The sequence below is a fragment of the Berghia stephanieae genome, chromosome 1 (genome assembly GCF_034508935.2).
Source record: "Berghia stephanieae isolate SIO BIC M18660-M18661 chromosome 1, UCSD_Bste_1.3, whole genome shotgun sequence".
In the NCBI taxonomy this organism is placed as follows: domain Eukaryota; kingdom Metazoa; phylum Mollusca; class Gastropoda; order Nudibranchia; family Aeolidiidae; genus Berghia; species Berghia stephanieae.
Window position 1 is genome coordinate 16,302,725 of NC_088360.1, and position 16,773 is coordinate 16,319,497.

The 16,773-nt window shown below is 35.0% G+C and overlaps 2 protein-coding genes across 7 annotated transcripts in view; one reads left to right on the forward strand and one right to left on the reverse strand.

The window, feature by feature from the left end:
• LOC144968949 (cytochrome P450 4F5-like) overlaps positions 1-10,217 on the forward strand; it is an 11,312-nt gene extending 1,095 nt beyond the window's left edge. Inside the window, exons 2-7 of one of the 2 annotated variants that reach the window (XM_078907842.1) lie at positions 1,591-1,714; positions 2,350-2,479; positions 3,032-3,161; positions 4,731-5,012; positions 8,281-8,346; positions 10,032-10,217. In XM_078907842.1, the coding sequence (XP_078763968.1) occupies positions 1,591-1,714; positions 2,350-2,479; positions 3,032-3,161; positions 4,731-5,012; positions 8,281-8,346; positions 10,032-10,146 (847 nt within the window). In that variant the 3' untranslated portion in view covers positions 10,147-10,217. The remainder of the gene's footprint in view (positions 1-1,590; positions 1,715-2,349; positions 2,480-3,031; positions 3,162-4,730; positions 5,013-8,280; positions 8,347-10,031) is intronic. The other variant, XM_078907851.1, reaches the window with a different exon arrangement.
• Positions 10,218-13,105: 2,888 nt separating this feature from the next.
• The window catches only part of LOC144969024 (leukotriene-B4 omega-hydroxylase 3-like), a 30,384-nt gene continuing 26,716 nt past the window's right edge, over positions 13,106-16,773 (reverse strand). For all 5 annotated transcript variants that reach the window (XM_078907995.1, XM_078908020.1, XM_078908014.1 and 2 more), the window contains one exon: positions 13,106-15,412. In XM_078907995.1, coding sequence (XP_078764121.1) covers positions 15,295-15,412 — 118 coding nt within the window. In that variant the 3' untranslated portion in view covers positions 13,106-15,294. The remainder of the gene's footprint in view (positions 15,413-16,773) is intronic.

A 16,773-nucleotide genomic window follows, 5' to 3' on the forward strand; every position in this document is an offset into this window, starting at 1 on the left:
TTTATTTAGATATCAGAAAACCATTTCATCAAAATTCATCTTTCTATTCATATCATCTTTAAAAAAAACTCGTAATTTGTTCTTTTTAAAAGTAACTAGATAGTAAATTTGGGGCGCCTTACTTATCACACCTTTATTTTATAAATGTAGTCGAGTTAGCTTTTGAGCACTCATCAGACCATGACAACTACCTACCTACCTACCTACTACTACTACTACTACTACTATACTACTACTACTATACTACTTACTACTACTACTACTATACTATTATTATTATTATTATTACTACTACTACTACTACTACTACTACTACTACTACTACTACTACTACTACTACTACCACTACTACTACTACTACTACTACTACTACTACTACTACTACTACTACTACTACTACTACTGATGCTGCTGACACAACAACAACAACAACAACTACTACTACTACTACTACTTCTACTACTACTACTACTACTACTACTACTACTACTACTACTACTACTACTACTACTTCTTCACTACTACTACTACTACTACTACTATACTACTACTACTACTACTACTACTACTACTACTCCTACTACTACTACTGATGCTGCTGCCGTTGCTGCCGTTGCTGCTGACACAACAACAACAACAACAACAACAACAACTACTACTACTACTACTACTACTATACTACTACTACTACTACTACTACTACTACTACTACTACTACTACTACTACTACTACTACTTACTACTTACTACAATACTACTACTACCACCACCACTACTGCTTCTTCAACCACTATCTAGTAATAATTCAACTACTACCATTGTCATATAACAATGATTCACCTTTATTTTTCTAAAATACAAATATAGACTGGAGTTCATTTCACTCCAGTGTATATTTCGGTTAGACTTAGAAAAACTTAATTTCTATTATTAGATTATCATTCCTTTTATAGCCTTCCTTTGAATTCATTTCAATTAGTGAATACATCTCTTTTAACTTTGTCACGTAGCCACTTGTCATAAAGTTGATTGATTTAATCTTCATTTTCATCATCTCATAAAGACCGCATAAGATACGTAATATCGTCATATTTTTATTTGTAACTATGATCACCATTTATTTAGATATCAGAAAACCATTTCATCAAAATTCATCTTTCTATTCATATCATCTTTAAAAAAAACTCGTAATTTGTTCTTTTTAAAAGTAACTAGATAGTAAATTTGGGGCGCCTTACTTATCACACCTTTATTTTATAAATGTAGTCGAGTTAGCTTTTGAGCACTCATCAGACCATGACAACTACCTACCTACCTACCTACTACTACTACTACTACTACTACTACTACTACTACTACTACTACTACTACTACTACTACTACTACTATTATTATTATTATTACTACTACTACTACTACTTACTACTACTACTACTACTACTACTACTACTACTATTATTATTATTATTATTACTTACTACTACTACTACTACTACTACTATTACTACTACTACTACTACTACTACTACTACTACTACTACTACTACTACTACTACTCCAATTGATAGTTTACCTGTCTCGGGGTTTCAGAAAACCTTGGCTATTGTTTGACTGGGCCTTCCGTCAAACATCAAAGGGAAGGACTTTTTACAAGCATTGCCACTTCGTACACAAGTTTGCAGAGGATACTATAAAGCAAAGGAGAGAGGTTCTTGTAAGAGAGATAAGTAGAATATGAAGCAGGTTTGATATTTCAAACTGTTATAGGGAATGAGATTAGCTGAAGAGTAGCGTCCTTTGATTAGACGTCACCCATAGTCTGTGACGTCACCGGCGGAAAAGTTATTAGAGAGAGAACGTCATGTTGGTTGTGCGCATGCGTCTCTCGTCCTCGCTTCCGGTGAAAGCGGCTTGAGACACTTAAAACCAAATTGACGTTCTCTCTGTAAGGTGACGTCCAATCAAGGGACGCTACTCTTCCGCTAATCGCATTCCCAATTGTTTCATTGTTGTTATGGAAATCGTCTCCAATCAACACGTACTATACTTCATAACAACAGTGTTAAATTAAGTCCATAATTGCATTCGGTAGAATTATATATGCGAGTACATTACAGTACTCGCAGGAATAATCCATCGATTTTGCATTCTTTGTTTCAAATTTCAAATTGTTCCATTTCTGGACAATACGAATACCGAACCAGTTTTGTCTTATGTTTTCTTATCTTTTCAAAATGTTTTATCACGCGCTAGTGCTAGCTGCAAAAGTTTTAACGTTAATACTTATAACGTTGATTGATATTTTTGCTCGAATAAAAATGACCAATTATTGCGCTTCTTGTTGCACAGGTAAAAGAGGGCGTCCCAAAGAGTCGCTATCCAGACTTCATCGACATTCTCCTGACTGCCGAAGATGAGGACGGGAATTCAATGTCTGACTTAGAAATCAGACAAGAAGTAGACACTTTTATGTTTGGAGGTGAGAAAAAAAAAATGTGAACACCTTATTGAATTTAGAATTCTATGGCGTGCTCTTGGCGCTCCGTCATACATACTCCCCTGATAAAACGCCTTTTCATCTTTTGGAAACTTGTAATTCTAAAAGAGAGAGATTAAAATATCTACGAAATTTGTAAGAAATTGTTAAACCAAAGACTTTTAAAATCTTGGATAATAAAATTTTAAAAATTAAGATTTTGGGTCAATTTAATCAATTGACTAGTATTGTAAACATATTTCTGGGCAAAATGAAATAAAATGTGTTTTGTCAGTGTACAGCAACTTGAAAGGTATTGTTGGCATTCTTTAATGGAAGACTCCTGGTAATGGAATTGGAGTGGAACTGCGGTCAACTTTATATCGGTAAAACGATTAAGCCTGTCTTACAACCTTGTGAATATCTAACAAAAAGTTTTATGAAATTTAGTTCAAGTTCTGTCTCTGTGATTAGGAAATTTTAATCACGCTTAAAATCCAATACAGTACCCAGTCTGCTTGTGCCTCATTACGAGTTACTTCTTGTGTCTTTCAGGGCACGACACGACGGCTTCTGCTATCCCATGGTGCCTTTACATGTTAGCCAAACATCCAGAATATCAAGTAAGGATTCAAGAGGACGTCGACGCCATTTTGGATGGGAGAGACAATGACGAAATCAAATGGTAAGGGTCTGAAGCGACGTGAACATAATATTTGTAGGTTTGAAAACCAGACGCAATTCTGTGCTCGTTTTAACATTGTTGGAATGGAAAATATTTATCGTTGGTTTGAGTATTTCCATGACAGCAATGAGATCATTTGGTGTTATCAGACCTGCAAATATGTAAACGTTGATGTGAAACACTATGTACTATACGTCTATATACTTATTAAGTCTGATAACCCTACATTTATGGTCTCATTGTTAATGCAAATACTCTCAAATCAACGCAAAATATTGTCCAGTACAATGGCTCATGATTGCTTTATTCCTGTTGTATTTTTGTTAGAACATATTATATCGGAAATAGATAGATTTGTAAATATAGAACAAAGGTATGAAAAGAAGGATTGCACTGTCTCAAGAAAATACAACATTTTTACAAATTTGAAAGAGATGTTTCAATCCTTCGATTTAATCTTCCTCTCTCCCCTCCTCCTCCTTCTATGATTCTCCAACCCTTTTTTTTCTTCTCATACTACATACACCTTCATCTCCTCTTCTCCTAACCCTCCACACAACAGACACAACTCTATTAAAATTTATTTCAATTTATTGCTACTACTATCCACATCTCGCATTTGTCTTTAGCGTCTTATTCGGCATGTTTTGCTCACAAAGGATTAAATCATAGAATTAAACGAATTGGGTACATTCCTTGAGATAAATGCAAATAGTTCATATAATTTGTGTTTTTTGTGTTGTTATTCAGTTTACTTCATCGATCTTCAAGAAGCAACATTTGTAACAATTCTGCTGCTTATTGATTAAATACTTTAATTCATTTTTGCCATTGATGGTTCCTCTGTGACCACTTGTTACTGTGCCTGTCAAGCCATTGACATGGATGCTTTTTTAACGATTATCTTATAGCATGAGCTTTCAGTTCTTCAATCAACATACGATGCATACATTTTTGAAAATGACGTCAGTTATCGTATATTTTATTAAAACTAGTCGAATAAACATTAAAGTTTGTTTTGTTTTTTTTGTTGTTGGTTTTTTTGGGGTGGGGGGGGGGGGGTTGACTCGAATATTTAAAGAAAAATATATTTTGGCCCTGAAATTAACCGCTGACTGTAAACCGAAGACCCATAGCCAACTTAAGTGCTTGCCCACCACCCCGAGTAAATAGCCCACAGATCCTGAGCATCACTCACAATTTTTACACGGATATTGAAAAAAATGCATCTTGTCGTCAGTTTTTGGGATGCAATTCCTTTATCAGTGTATCAAAATATTGTGATGAATACTCACTAACTGGGCCTGACCTATTTTTGTGTTTGACATGTACTAAGGGTATCTCGGGCCTTTTCATACAGGAAATATATAGTCAAGGGGACGAAACGGGTAAATGGCAGGAAATATTCTGATTGGTTAATGCTTAGTAAACAAGTTGGAGATCTTAACGGATCGATGTTTGATATAAAAGTATTCTGGCAAAATGAAAATAAAATATGATCTGCCAGTGAGCGTTAGAATAGTGTAATGTCTATAACATTTTGAATGTTAACAAATTTTTGAATTCTAGGTCAGATTTACCTGCACTGGAAACGTTGACCATGTGCATCAAGGAATCCATTCGACTTTATTCGCCTGTGCCATTCATCCAACGACAGATCCAAGAGAAGGTGGAGTTTGATGGTCACGTGATCCCTCCAGGCACGTTCGTGACCATCGCTATCTACCACCTCCACCGAAATCCGGACTTGTGGGAAGAGCCGGAGGAATTCCGGCCTTCCCGGTTCCAGCAGGACGATGGCCAAAGGAAGCAGGACCCCTTTTCCTACATTCCATTCTCGGCTGGCTCTAGGTAACCCTGACTTACACACACACTTAACATTTTCTTATTATAAATATGACATTGTGATACTGTAATCTTGACGGAGTGGGGCTTTTTTTTATGTTGTCTTTGTACCATCGCAGTTCCGGGCACTCTGGGGAATTTTGACTCAAATACCAAAATCCAGATCCGGGAGGAGCGATTTATAAATTTCAACAATACTTTTGAAAATATTTTAGCCATTACCTCGTATTTCATCAGGTTCCAAGCTTGTGTTGATCCAAGTCCAGAGTAATTTTGAAAGCCATTTTTTTAGTTTGGAGATTTACTTACTTAAGTACTAACTTATGCCCATCACTCGTCATGGAACATATCCTGTCACCACGGAGCACCATTATCCTCTTCTTCGTCTTCTCGTTCTTTCTGTAGAAGTAGAAGCCTACAGTTTGAAGACTAAACTAATTTGATTTTAAAAGAAATTAGCCATAAAAAGGAGGTTGATGGAGATTGTTGAGCGTATGATATAATGATCGTTAGTGCTTCCGAATTCATTGAGTTCAAAGTGATATCAAACGATAAAAAAGATCATTTCTGTCAGATTCCACTGTCTTGGGTGGAAGGCAATTCCCTTTTGTAATAAAGAATGGGTAAATAATAAATAAAGTAATAACTGAATATGAACATTTACATTGCGCATTTTTCGACGGATTTACAATACTAAATGCGCTTCACAATATTTCATTGGTAGAAGAATTGAGGTGGGTGTTTGGTCTTGGGAATCGTCATTTGATAAGCATTTCCTCTCGTCTGTCTGGAGACATCTTCAACCATTTCTAGGAAGGTAAGAGCACTTAATTTGTTGTAGATCTTGCGGAAGGAAAATAATTTGGCTCAATTTTGCCTGATCTGAAGATTGTCAAAATCCTGGCATGAGGCACTTGTTGTTGTAAGAAATCGTTGTAAATGCTACTCTCCTCTGTCATTTGTAATGAGTTAATATATTTTTTGGAGATACGGGTACCAAAAAAATATTGGTATATTTTAAGATTGATTGTACAAAAATGTTTTTAGTTTTGTTTTCTTTATTTTGTTTAGTTTTTGTAGCAGTGGGCATTGATGTTATTTGGACAATCTTTTAGATTACGGTAAATAAACGCACTTGCTCTATTGGCTTTTTATAATAGATTGGTTCCATTTCATTTTGTTAGCAGATTTCTACACCAAGGTATTTTGAGTGTGTTGTTGAACTGCGAGAGATTTCAGTTATTGTGTTACTCTTCTTTTAGAATCCAGAAGTTCTGGTGCGTGAATGGTTTGTGTATCATCTTCAAATAGACAAATACTGGACTGGATACTTTAGTGTAGAAAAGAAAGAGAGTTGGGCCTAACATCGATCCTTGAGGCACATCTAATGTTAGATTTGTCGATCTCACTACAACCACATGCGTACTCCCATTGAGAAATAGTTTGTCCAACGCAATGTGTTTTTATGATCTGTTCCAGTTGGAACCATCGTCTCTATGTCACTTTGTTGAAAATCTTCTGGATAATCGCACGTTTCTTTTTACGAATTCTTATGCTTTCTACCGTTAACGCCTCTGAGAAACGTTCATGTATAGATAGTATGCAGATGACGTCACTCAGGTCTTTGTTATTGTTTTTGCCATCCGCGTTTGTGAGTTGTTCTCACTAAACTGTATTAACCAGACTATAAAAGTTCATGGTTACACAGAGTTTGTGTGTTGGTCCGTTATACTTCCGGATGGCAATGTTGTGAACTCCTTGGCCAAGCGCATTCTATCTATACAATCACTATTTCAAATGATTTAAAGCTAGATGTTTCATATCAGTCTTTGATAATTGCGACAAGATGTAAATAATATGCCATAAATAATAAATTCAAAATTTAATGCAAGCGACTTAAGGGATCAGTTTATAACACTTAAAGCGAATTGTATTTATTCGGAAACAAGTATAAATAGAATGAAGATGACGTCACTCAAGCCTTTGTTATTGTATTTTGCCATCCGCGTTTGTGAGCAATTCTCACTAAACTGTATCAACCACACTATAAAAGTTCATGGTTACACACAGTTTTGTGTGTTGGTCCGTTATACTTCCGGATGGCAATGTTATGAGCTTCTTAGCCAAGCGCATACTATCTATAGCATGAATCCATAATCACTAGCCGGGACTTCCTTGTCAGCACGAGAATTTTTGGAAAAATGATGAATTCATCTCATACTTTGTGGTGCGTTTGTTTTTGTTTTTTTGTTGTTGTTTTTTTAAAGGGTTTACAGAAGAAAACTTTTTTTTTTTTTATATGGCATCAATGCGGTCAAAAATATATTCAGTTCAGACAAATGGGAGCGATCTATATTCATGTTTTCGTCCAACCTTGTCACCAATCACATGGTTTGTTGCTTTACAACGATTGGACATTTCTCAATGTATCTAAACCCGCTGCTTTGTTTATGAAATTTGTAAACATACCCATGAGTCATGCAGAGCAAAATAACCAATTGTAACGTTAGACATTTCTCAAACTGTGAACACTTTTCACTATGTAGGTCATTTTGAGCACACTTTGCAATGTGACCAATGACCACGAGCACATGGAATTGTAATATAGATCATGCCCATTGGTTCAAAATTTGTGCAACTTTTGAAAGAGGGACAGCTGAGAAAAAAAACCTCAGAAAAACACGGCGGGCCATTAATAAAAAAATCTACAGTAACATCACGCTGCTAAAAACAAAATGCAAGTTTGGAAACTTTCGATGCCGTAATTTATATACCACTTTGGTATAAAAGGCATAGTTTCTTAACATAATATCGTTCTTGGTGCTTGCAAATTTTCGAATGTTTTCGATTTCTTCTTCGTTATGAAACAGGGTCATACTTTTTCCAGGGAAGTGGGGAGGTAGGGGGGGGGGGGAAGGGGGGTTCTATCACACCCTATCTATTTCTTATATAGTATGCGCTTGCCTAACAAGCTCACAACATTGCCACCCGTAAGTATAACGGACCAACACATAAAACTCTGTGTAACATGAACTTTTATCGTCTGGATAACACAGTTTAGTGAGAATTACTAATAAACGCGGATGGCAAAAAACAATAACAAAGTAACAAAGACCAGAGTGACGCCAACTTCATTCTCTCTCTCTCTCTCTCTCTCTCTCTCTCTCTCTCTCTCTCTCTCTCTCTCTCTCTCTCTCTCTCTCTCTATATATATATATAATATATATATATATATATATTATATATATATATATATATAAATGTCTTTCTCTAGGAACTGTATTGGGAAGACGTTTGCCTTGAACGAAATAAAGGTGCTACTCGGTCGGATTCTAAGAAGGTGAATGTTATTAACATTATAATAGTTGACGTCAATATCATCATCATCATCATCATCGTCATCGTGGTCGTCGTCGTTTATCATCATCATCATCGTCGTTGTCGTCTCATCATCATCATCAAAATCATCGCACATATCACTAACAGAAAAAGATGAATGAAACAGATATGATAGTCTATAAACTCCAAGAGAATTACATTCATAATTGAATGTTTATAATAATAACAATACATTATCAAACCCTTCTGCGCTGGCAAGTTCAATTTTATTGGAAAAAAACAACACATAATTTTTTTTTAAACATGGAAATAATCTCAAATTCTTTGAGCGCTACAACAGCACACGAATGTAAATAAATTGGGTGCTTTCTGTTCTCTTTCTCCGGCACGCCGAAAACTTCATATCTCTTTATTTACTATCAGAGTAAAAGTTATGTAAAAGTTAATTCAACTAATTCTATGGGTTATTTTTTGTTTGTTTGTTGCTTTAGGTCTCTTCCAACACAATTGAGGTTATATGAGAGACCGCTGAAACAAAAAAACAAGCAATCTAACAAAAATAGTACAAATGTAAATCAAAATCATAACCTAAAGATATCATAAGCTAAATTATAAATAACCAAGAACAAACAGGCAGAAGATTTACAGAAAAAAAAATATCCCCTGTCAAAAATACAATCACAAACCAAAGAAGCAGGATAGGCTAGTAAAGAGAAGAAGAAACGACATCACTATCGGATCGTACACCCATGCGAACATCATAGGTATATGATTCAAGGGTGATGCTCCCATCCAACCACCCGCAATTCTATGGGTTAATTGTAAAGCAAACTAATAGATTTATACAACAGTATTATATGTCTATGGCACACCTGATAGATTTTATAATATAATATGCACCCTAAAACGGATAGGGCTCTTTGCAATACTCTTCAACAGTCGTAAGTAACGTCACTTCCTTCCTAATGACGCATGGTAACTTAGTAACACTGGCTCTAAACTATCGGAACAATGGCGTATGAAATATTTCTCCGGCGAGCATAAAGGGTATCCAGAGGAAAAAAAAAACCCACATACATTTGATCATGTTTTGACTTTTACACATTCTGATCACAAGGCATATGAAAAGTTCTAGCCAGCATGAAAATTAAAAAGTAATGATTTTCTTTGATTAGACCCAAGATGGCCGCCGTTGCCGGGCGGCGTGACATCAGACTATTGAATCGTATTGGATTCAAAAGTCTGATGTCACGTCGCCCAGCAACGGCGGCCATCGTGGTTCTAAACAAAGAACATCGATACTTTTTATTCTTCATGCTGGCTAGAACTTTTCATATGTCTTGTGATCAGAATGAGAATGTGTAAAAGTCAAATGCTCAGATTTATAATGTTTTTTTTCCCTCTGGATACGCTTTTATGCTCGTCGGAGAAATATTTCTAAGGGCGTCCGCCATTGTTCCGATAGTTTAGAACCAGTTACTAAGTTACCATGCGTCATTACGAGAGAAGTGACGACATGACTGTTGAAGCGTAATGCACTGTGACCAACGTATCGTCACTAAATGCAGCTTGTCCCAAACTGGTGTGTAGGTTGTTTCTATTATGCTTTGGCAATACCATCATCCTCTATATTTTTACTTCAAGTCAAGTAAAGATTGGCTTCTTTTTTTCCCCTGTCTTTTTCAGATACCGAATTGAAGTGGTCGCAGACCACGCCCCACCTACCTTGTCTGCTACGATAGTTCTCCGAGCTGAAAATGGAATTTGGTTCAAACTACAACGTCGGGACAAAGAAAGTTAGATAACTCCTACACGACAGCTGACAACACACCTATTACACTTTAATCAGAAATCTAACTCCCTACTACATCAATCAATATATATATATATATATATATATATATATATATATATATAATATATATATATATATATATATATATATATATAATTTTAACCAGAAAACTAATTCCCTCTATCAAGATGACCCCAACTTGTAAAAAAAAACATTCAATCCGAGATTTCTTTGATAATATCATTTAAATTGCTCTACATTTGTATTGATAATTCTTTTTCTTCTTATGGTTTTATTCAATCGTTTATTTATTTATTTATTTAAACATATTCATGTATCTTTATTTTTTTATTTATTCCTGTCTTGATTATCTTTTCTTTTTTTCTTTTTTCGGTCAATGAATAAGTGGTGGTGGCGGTGATGATAGACCCCTGTGTTCTAAGAACCTTTTCCCATGATAAACGCCATTCTAAATACTGTAATAAGTTTATGATTAATGGATAAAATTCCTTTTATATATTCTCCAGGAGGAAGGTATGATTCTTCATTAGTTTAAAGTCCATCTCAATGAAATATAAAGATAATCCAGCCATCAGCGGCAGTGAGGTGTCGGAAAAAAACAAAACACGACTAGCAGGGGCTTTAATTATTGCATTGTTATAGCGATTTTTTTGTTAGTCTTGAAAGAATGCCCCGATTTTAAAAAAGGATATTGAAACAATTGTTTTGACGATGATTTTAAACATTTATTTGTAAATGCCAATGTTACAATGCTTACGTGTTTGCTTGTGAAATAAACGAATAATAATTTTCCAATATTTAATTCTTGTGCAATTTTTATGATTTTATATTTTGCATAAAATCTTTCAGGCTGATACTCAAAACGTTCAAAATCCTTTCTCATTTCATTATACACCTATGTAAATACGGATAATAAAGCTGATGATGATAATGGCATCATGAATCTAGTAAATTATCAGGGATGCCCCTTGCTAAAATTTTCAAAAAGCCTGCAAAATTGTTCTCGTAAAGACCATATATGACTGTCTTTCGCACAAAGCTTATCTTAATCAAATGGTATCACCCTTAAATCACTGAAAAGAATACGTATCCATCCAGCTTTACTTTACTGTTGCCAATGCTTTCATCTTTTTAAAAAAAATCCACTCATCAATACCAAAGAAGGTCAGACGGAAATTTTTAAAAAAGCCGATTTTCCGTCTTTAGCCGGAAAGAAGGGCATTCCCCGTATAGAAGGAAAAAAACAATGCTCATTTTGGTCCAAAACAAACTTATACTCATATTGGTTGGTAGAATTACGAGGGACTTTCAATAAGTTCTGACCTTCAGGAACTGAAGCTGCGGTGTTAATATTTGGTGTGGAGACAGTGATCTTTCAGTCAAGACCTGCCACAATCACACATTGTTGCCGTTGGGCGAATTAACTTTTTTGTTTTTGTTTTAAGGGGCTCTACAGTGCTTGCAACATTTTTAGGTCATGTCATCCCCTGTAAAAAGGAATACGATATGTGACCCTTCGCCTCAAAACGGCATTAAGTCGGGATAGTTAAGATGTTGAAAATTGAATTTATAGTCAGAAGTATCAGACTTGTGTTGAGTTTGTATGTTTTATTGAGGAGAATGGATACCATCTTTTAGGATGCTAATGCCAACAATTTATATCTTTGACCAGTTTAACATTTAATTCGGCTTTTAAGCATCTGGTTCATTCCGACATAATACCGTTTTGAGACGATGGGTCACATATGGAAAGATCTGGTATTAAAAGCACCAAAGAAAAAGTAAGTTAAAGGAGACTGACTCAAATAGGAAAAGAAGAAAATTCCGTGAGCAATATTTCAATGTTGCTAGTTTTGACAAGGATCCTGTTATGAAAGATACACTCCAGTGCCTACAAAGGATACTATTATAATCAAAACTGAAAACTATAATCATATTACATGACAGAGGGATGATTTATATATGGAAAAATAAATGCCATTTCTCTGAAAAAGGACCTAGAACATTTGACTGCATTCCTCTCATCTACGGATACCCACAAGGACCAAAAGAAGAAAGACAGAGGTCAACATAGAAAGGGAAAACAGATAAAGGGGAAAAGAAGACACAGCAAAAGTGACCTCTCCGCCCACAGTGGAAGGTCAGAAGATTCCCATACTATTTTTGTGAGATGTATGCTGGTGCGTAGTCTCGGGGGTAAAAGAATTGTTTTTCTCAGCATTTTTCTTTTAAATACCTTTTTTAATCTGATCAGTAAGTTAAAATAGTTATGATAGTTGCAAGTGATAGTGATTTTGAGAAATTTGTGATCTTAGGTCTGAAGGTCCATGGTTTGAGTACCTCTCTGACAGGTGCAAACTTGAGACTTAGGAAAAGGCTCTTTAGACCTAGATGTAAAATGAGTGCTTGGCCAGTAACAGTGTTGTTTCTAGCACCTTAAAAAGATGTCTCATCTGAAGTGCTAACTGTTGCTGTTAACTTTTGGGGATCTAGTAAAGCGCTTTGAGCACATTGTGTAGATATTACATTATTAAACAAATACTAGAGCAGTCTTTTAGGATCAACTATCATGCTCCACAAACACGAAGATGATCACTTTTCCTGATGAATTTTGAACTCAGGTCCTCTAATTGCAGCGGAAGCATATTTTAATTCAGTCAAAAAGTTTGGATCTTCATTAAACACGATGCTCAATCACTGATTGCATTGTTCTCTCCTAACATTCTGTTTTGAGGTTTAGGGATTAGTGAGACACCTTGATGGTACTTCTGACATGTTTATCTGCTCATATAAATATCTTGAAATTGAGTCAGTACAATAGCCAGTATGTAGCATTCATTATTTAATTAAGTGTATATTGCCTGTCATTCAATACTATTCGTTTCAAGTATGTTGTTTAGGAGGTCCAATTTATAAACTATAGAAAAAACAATACGTTCTAAAAGATATTTTAGATATATCTTTAATGAAAAAAAAGCAAACATTTGCCTCAATAAATACGAATTTGAAGAATTAATTTATAATCAACAACAACAAAATAAAAGAGTGGTAGTCACTGTATAATGTCCCAAATTGTAGTTGTCCATTTCAGGTGATGGCCCACTACTTTGTATAAGAAAACATTTCTATTAAAAACATCTCACTAATTCTAATATTCTTTGTCTAATAACCTACTAATTTTCAAACAAAGCAACATAATTTTAATCAAATTATCTTGCACTGGGAATCACTTGAATCAAAATTTATCTCAGTCATCAAATGTTTACAATAAAATTACATATCTTTTCTCGTGTATTTCACAAACAATTTATAAAGGCTGCTTTACAAGAGACCTTATCACACATTTGTCCACCTCATGTCATCATCAAGCAATGGAACTGTGTTTGCACTGCGGCCCTGATTTCATTGTCAGTGAATAATGCAAGATAATAAAACTCTTCGATAACCCCACCAGGACGACATTTTATAATTTAGTGTTCTATAGCTAGGCTCTCCAATCGTCAGCTTAGGTTAGGGGAGTGGCGGGGTGTAGTCCTAGCGATTGGTCCACATATAGAGGGGTAAAAAACACAACTTATTTTTAAAACAAACAAAAAATAGATGGAGTCTTATGATCTTAAAAGCATTGATGAAATATTTTATTTAGATGCACATTTTTTCTTTTCTTCGGTATTCATGCCCTCCCTCACATCTTCACCTAATAACCCACTCCAGTCAATATTTCGGTAATGTAACTTTTCAAATGATGTATTCCCATTTGTACGAGTAAAAATAAAAAAGAAGATTTTTAAAGGAATGTTTTAAGAAAAAAGGCAGATGATAAATAAAATCATAAGTGTCTGCAACATTCTAGTTTCATAGACACCAATATAAAGTCACTTAGCGTTTTAACACACCGGGGTTCAAAAGTAATATGATCTGTTTGTTTTAAGTTTTAAGGTATTTACAGCGATTGCAAAACATTTAGATTATATCAGCGCCAGTAAAAAGGAAGAAAATTGGATAATAAAAACATTCTAGTGTACAATTAAAAAGACTTGAGGAAAAAGTAAGACAAAGGGGAATGGTACAAGTACAAGTAGGGAAGAGATGTAGATTCCAAGAGCATACTATCAGTGTACTTTGAGATTACCCAAAAGTCTCACCCAGACACCAGCACGAGAACCAACAAAGGGAACACACTCAAATTTTTACAAATCACATGTTAAAAATAAAAAACAAAAATAACAGTACAGAACAGAGATATAATTTACAAGGAAAACAATATTATCTCCCAAAACTACAACCATGCATTTAACTGTTTCTCTCCCAGCCAAAGTCTCTGGCAACAGGGTCAGGACAAAATGTATATATATATACTGTGCAACATGCGTTCGTCGAACATGCTTTCGACAAATTCACGGGTTCGACGAACACGAACAGATTCCCAAATTATGCCCTACATTGTTTAAGTAAATTTTTTCACAGCATCCACGAACTGTTTCATGGTTTTGACAAACTAAACTGGGACTTAGGCCAAACACACTGGCCATTAAGAGAGAGAAAGAGTGTGTGTGTGTGTGTGTGTTTGTGTGTGGTGCATTCATGTGTGTGTCATGCGTTGAGGAATGTGATTGCTACATACATGTCACTACATAACAGCACTAATCACCGCCTAACCAATAACATACTTAGCAGAAGAAAGGATGAAAATAAATAAACAACATCGAACTCAACTAAAAGAAAAGGCACACTACGGATAATTGTGGACTCATATATATATATATATATATGGACTCATATATAACTAGGATATATCTAATATGCTTTTTATATGTTCATTATTGAGGATATATGCATACATATTTATAAAACTTGATACAATGTGCACAAGAAATATAAAGGAATAATGCGATTTAAGCTTTGGTAAGTATTCAATGGTTCTCACTAAGATCTAATACCCGTCATTCATGCCGTATGATAAAAACTTGTGAAGCATGGTGGGGAAATTCACAGAAAAAGTATAAAGCCTCTCATGTTCATGGCAAAGGAATGAACTTTGGACATGAAAGTGGGACTGATAAAATGTATCCTTTTTTTGGCAGAAGGATTTAAATTCTTGCACGGCTCTCTGATGTAGGTTTGCAGGATGAATTAATTTTTGGTTTTCTCCCGTCGTTGTAAGGTTAACCAGATTCCCTTCTCAGCTCTGAGAACAATTTTGGAGTCTTTAAGTGGCAAGTCATGATCTGTGGCTAGTCCAACCTTGTACCTGTTTGTGAGGGAATATAATAGTTTAAGTTTTAAGTTTTTAAGGGTTTTGCGGAGCTTGCAACTCACTTAGGGCATTTCAGCACCAGTAAAATGTAGGAAAAAAAATGGATAGAAAAAATGAGTAAAAAGTAAGGCAAAGGGGAATGGTAAAAATAGGGAACAGATGTATATTCCAAGAGCATACTATCATTGTTCATTATTTGAGATCATCTAAAAGTCTCATCCAGACACAAGCAAGGATCCCACTACGAGGAACGTAGTCAAATGCTTACATTATACATTTAAAACAACAAATATAACAATAGACAACAGAGAGATGATTTACAAGAAAAAAATCTCCCAAAACTAAAACTATGCAGTTGACGGTTTCCCTACCCAGCCAAGGTCTCTGGCCAGGGTCAGGACAAAACCATGTAATCTCATTCAAGTTGGAAAACAGATATAGGGTTATTGAAGACACAATAAGTGATCTCACTGCCCACTATGAGAACCCCACCAAAAGGTAATAAAACAAAAATAAAATGTGAAAAAGGCAACTCTAATGCATATGTGTCTATCTGTGGTGCAGTGGTTAAAATTAAATTGTGAGTGTTTATACTGAGCGACAGCTACTAAATGTGCTCAAATCCATTTATCAGATGTCCTAAGCCAATAGCAAAACTGAACAGTTCAGGAAGAAACATGCAGCCTTTATAATACTATTATAACTTCTTTTCACTGGCAACAAGGATGGTAAAGAACAGACAGTCGTTTTACACAACGTTTTAGTCCAACTGTATGATGAGAAAATGTAAGTAAAAAAAAAGCCTTTTCCAAGGATTCAACTTTGTGCTTCAACAGCGGGAACTAAACCTTCAATCTACAGGTCAAAAGTGTGTCATACCGATAGCCACAAAGACGTAATAATTGATTCAGATTATGATCCTGGTACAAATCTCCAGTTCAATGTAAAATGTAAAAGCAAAAAAAGCACACAATACACCTTAGGAAAGGCTGTTTATAAATACGAGTATTTAAAAAAAATGAAATTATGAAATCACTCTAATTTGTCTTTGTCCAAAAAAATATCTGACAAGTGATTAATACAACTGACACTGACATAAAGATTTATTAGCACTCACAACGTAAAAATATAAATCGTACGAGGCAAGATTTATCTATCTTCTAAGAGCATTATAACTTTCACTCAATGTTTTATTTTCAGAGCACATAATATATAATTAAGTGATGTTGATGAAGAATTAGAATCTTTAATTATTCATTCATCATTTGCTTCCATTATTTTTCACACATGTCACCATCATCATAAATATTATACTTGCCATCATCATTGGGGGTCCCGATACCTCAGTTTGTAGA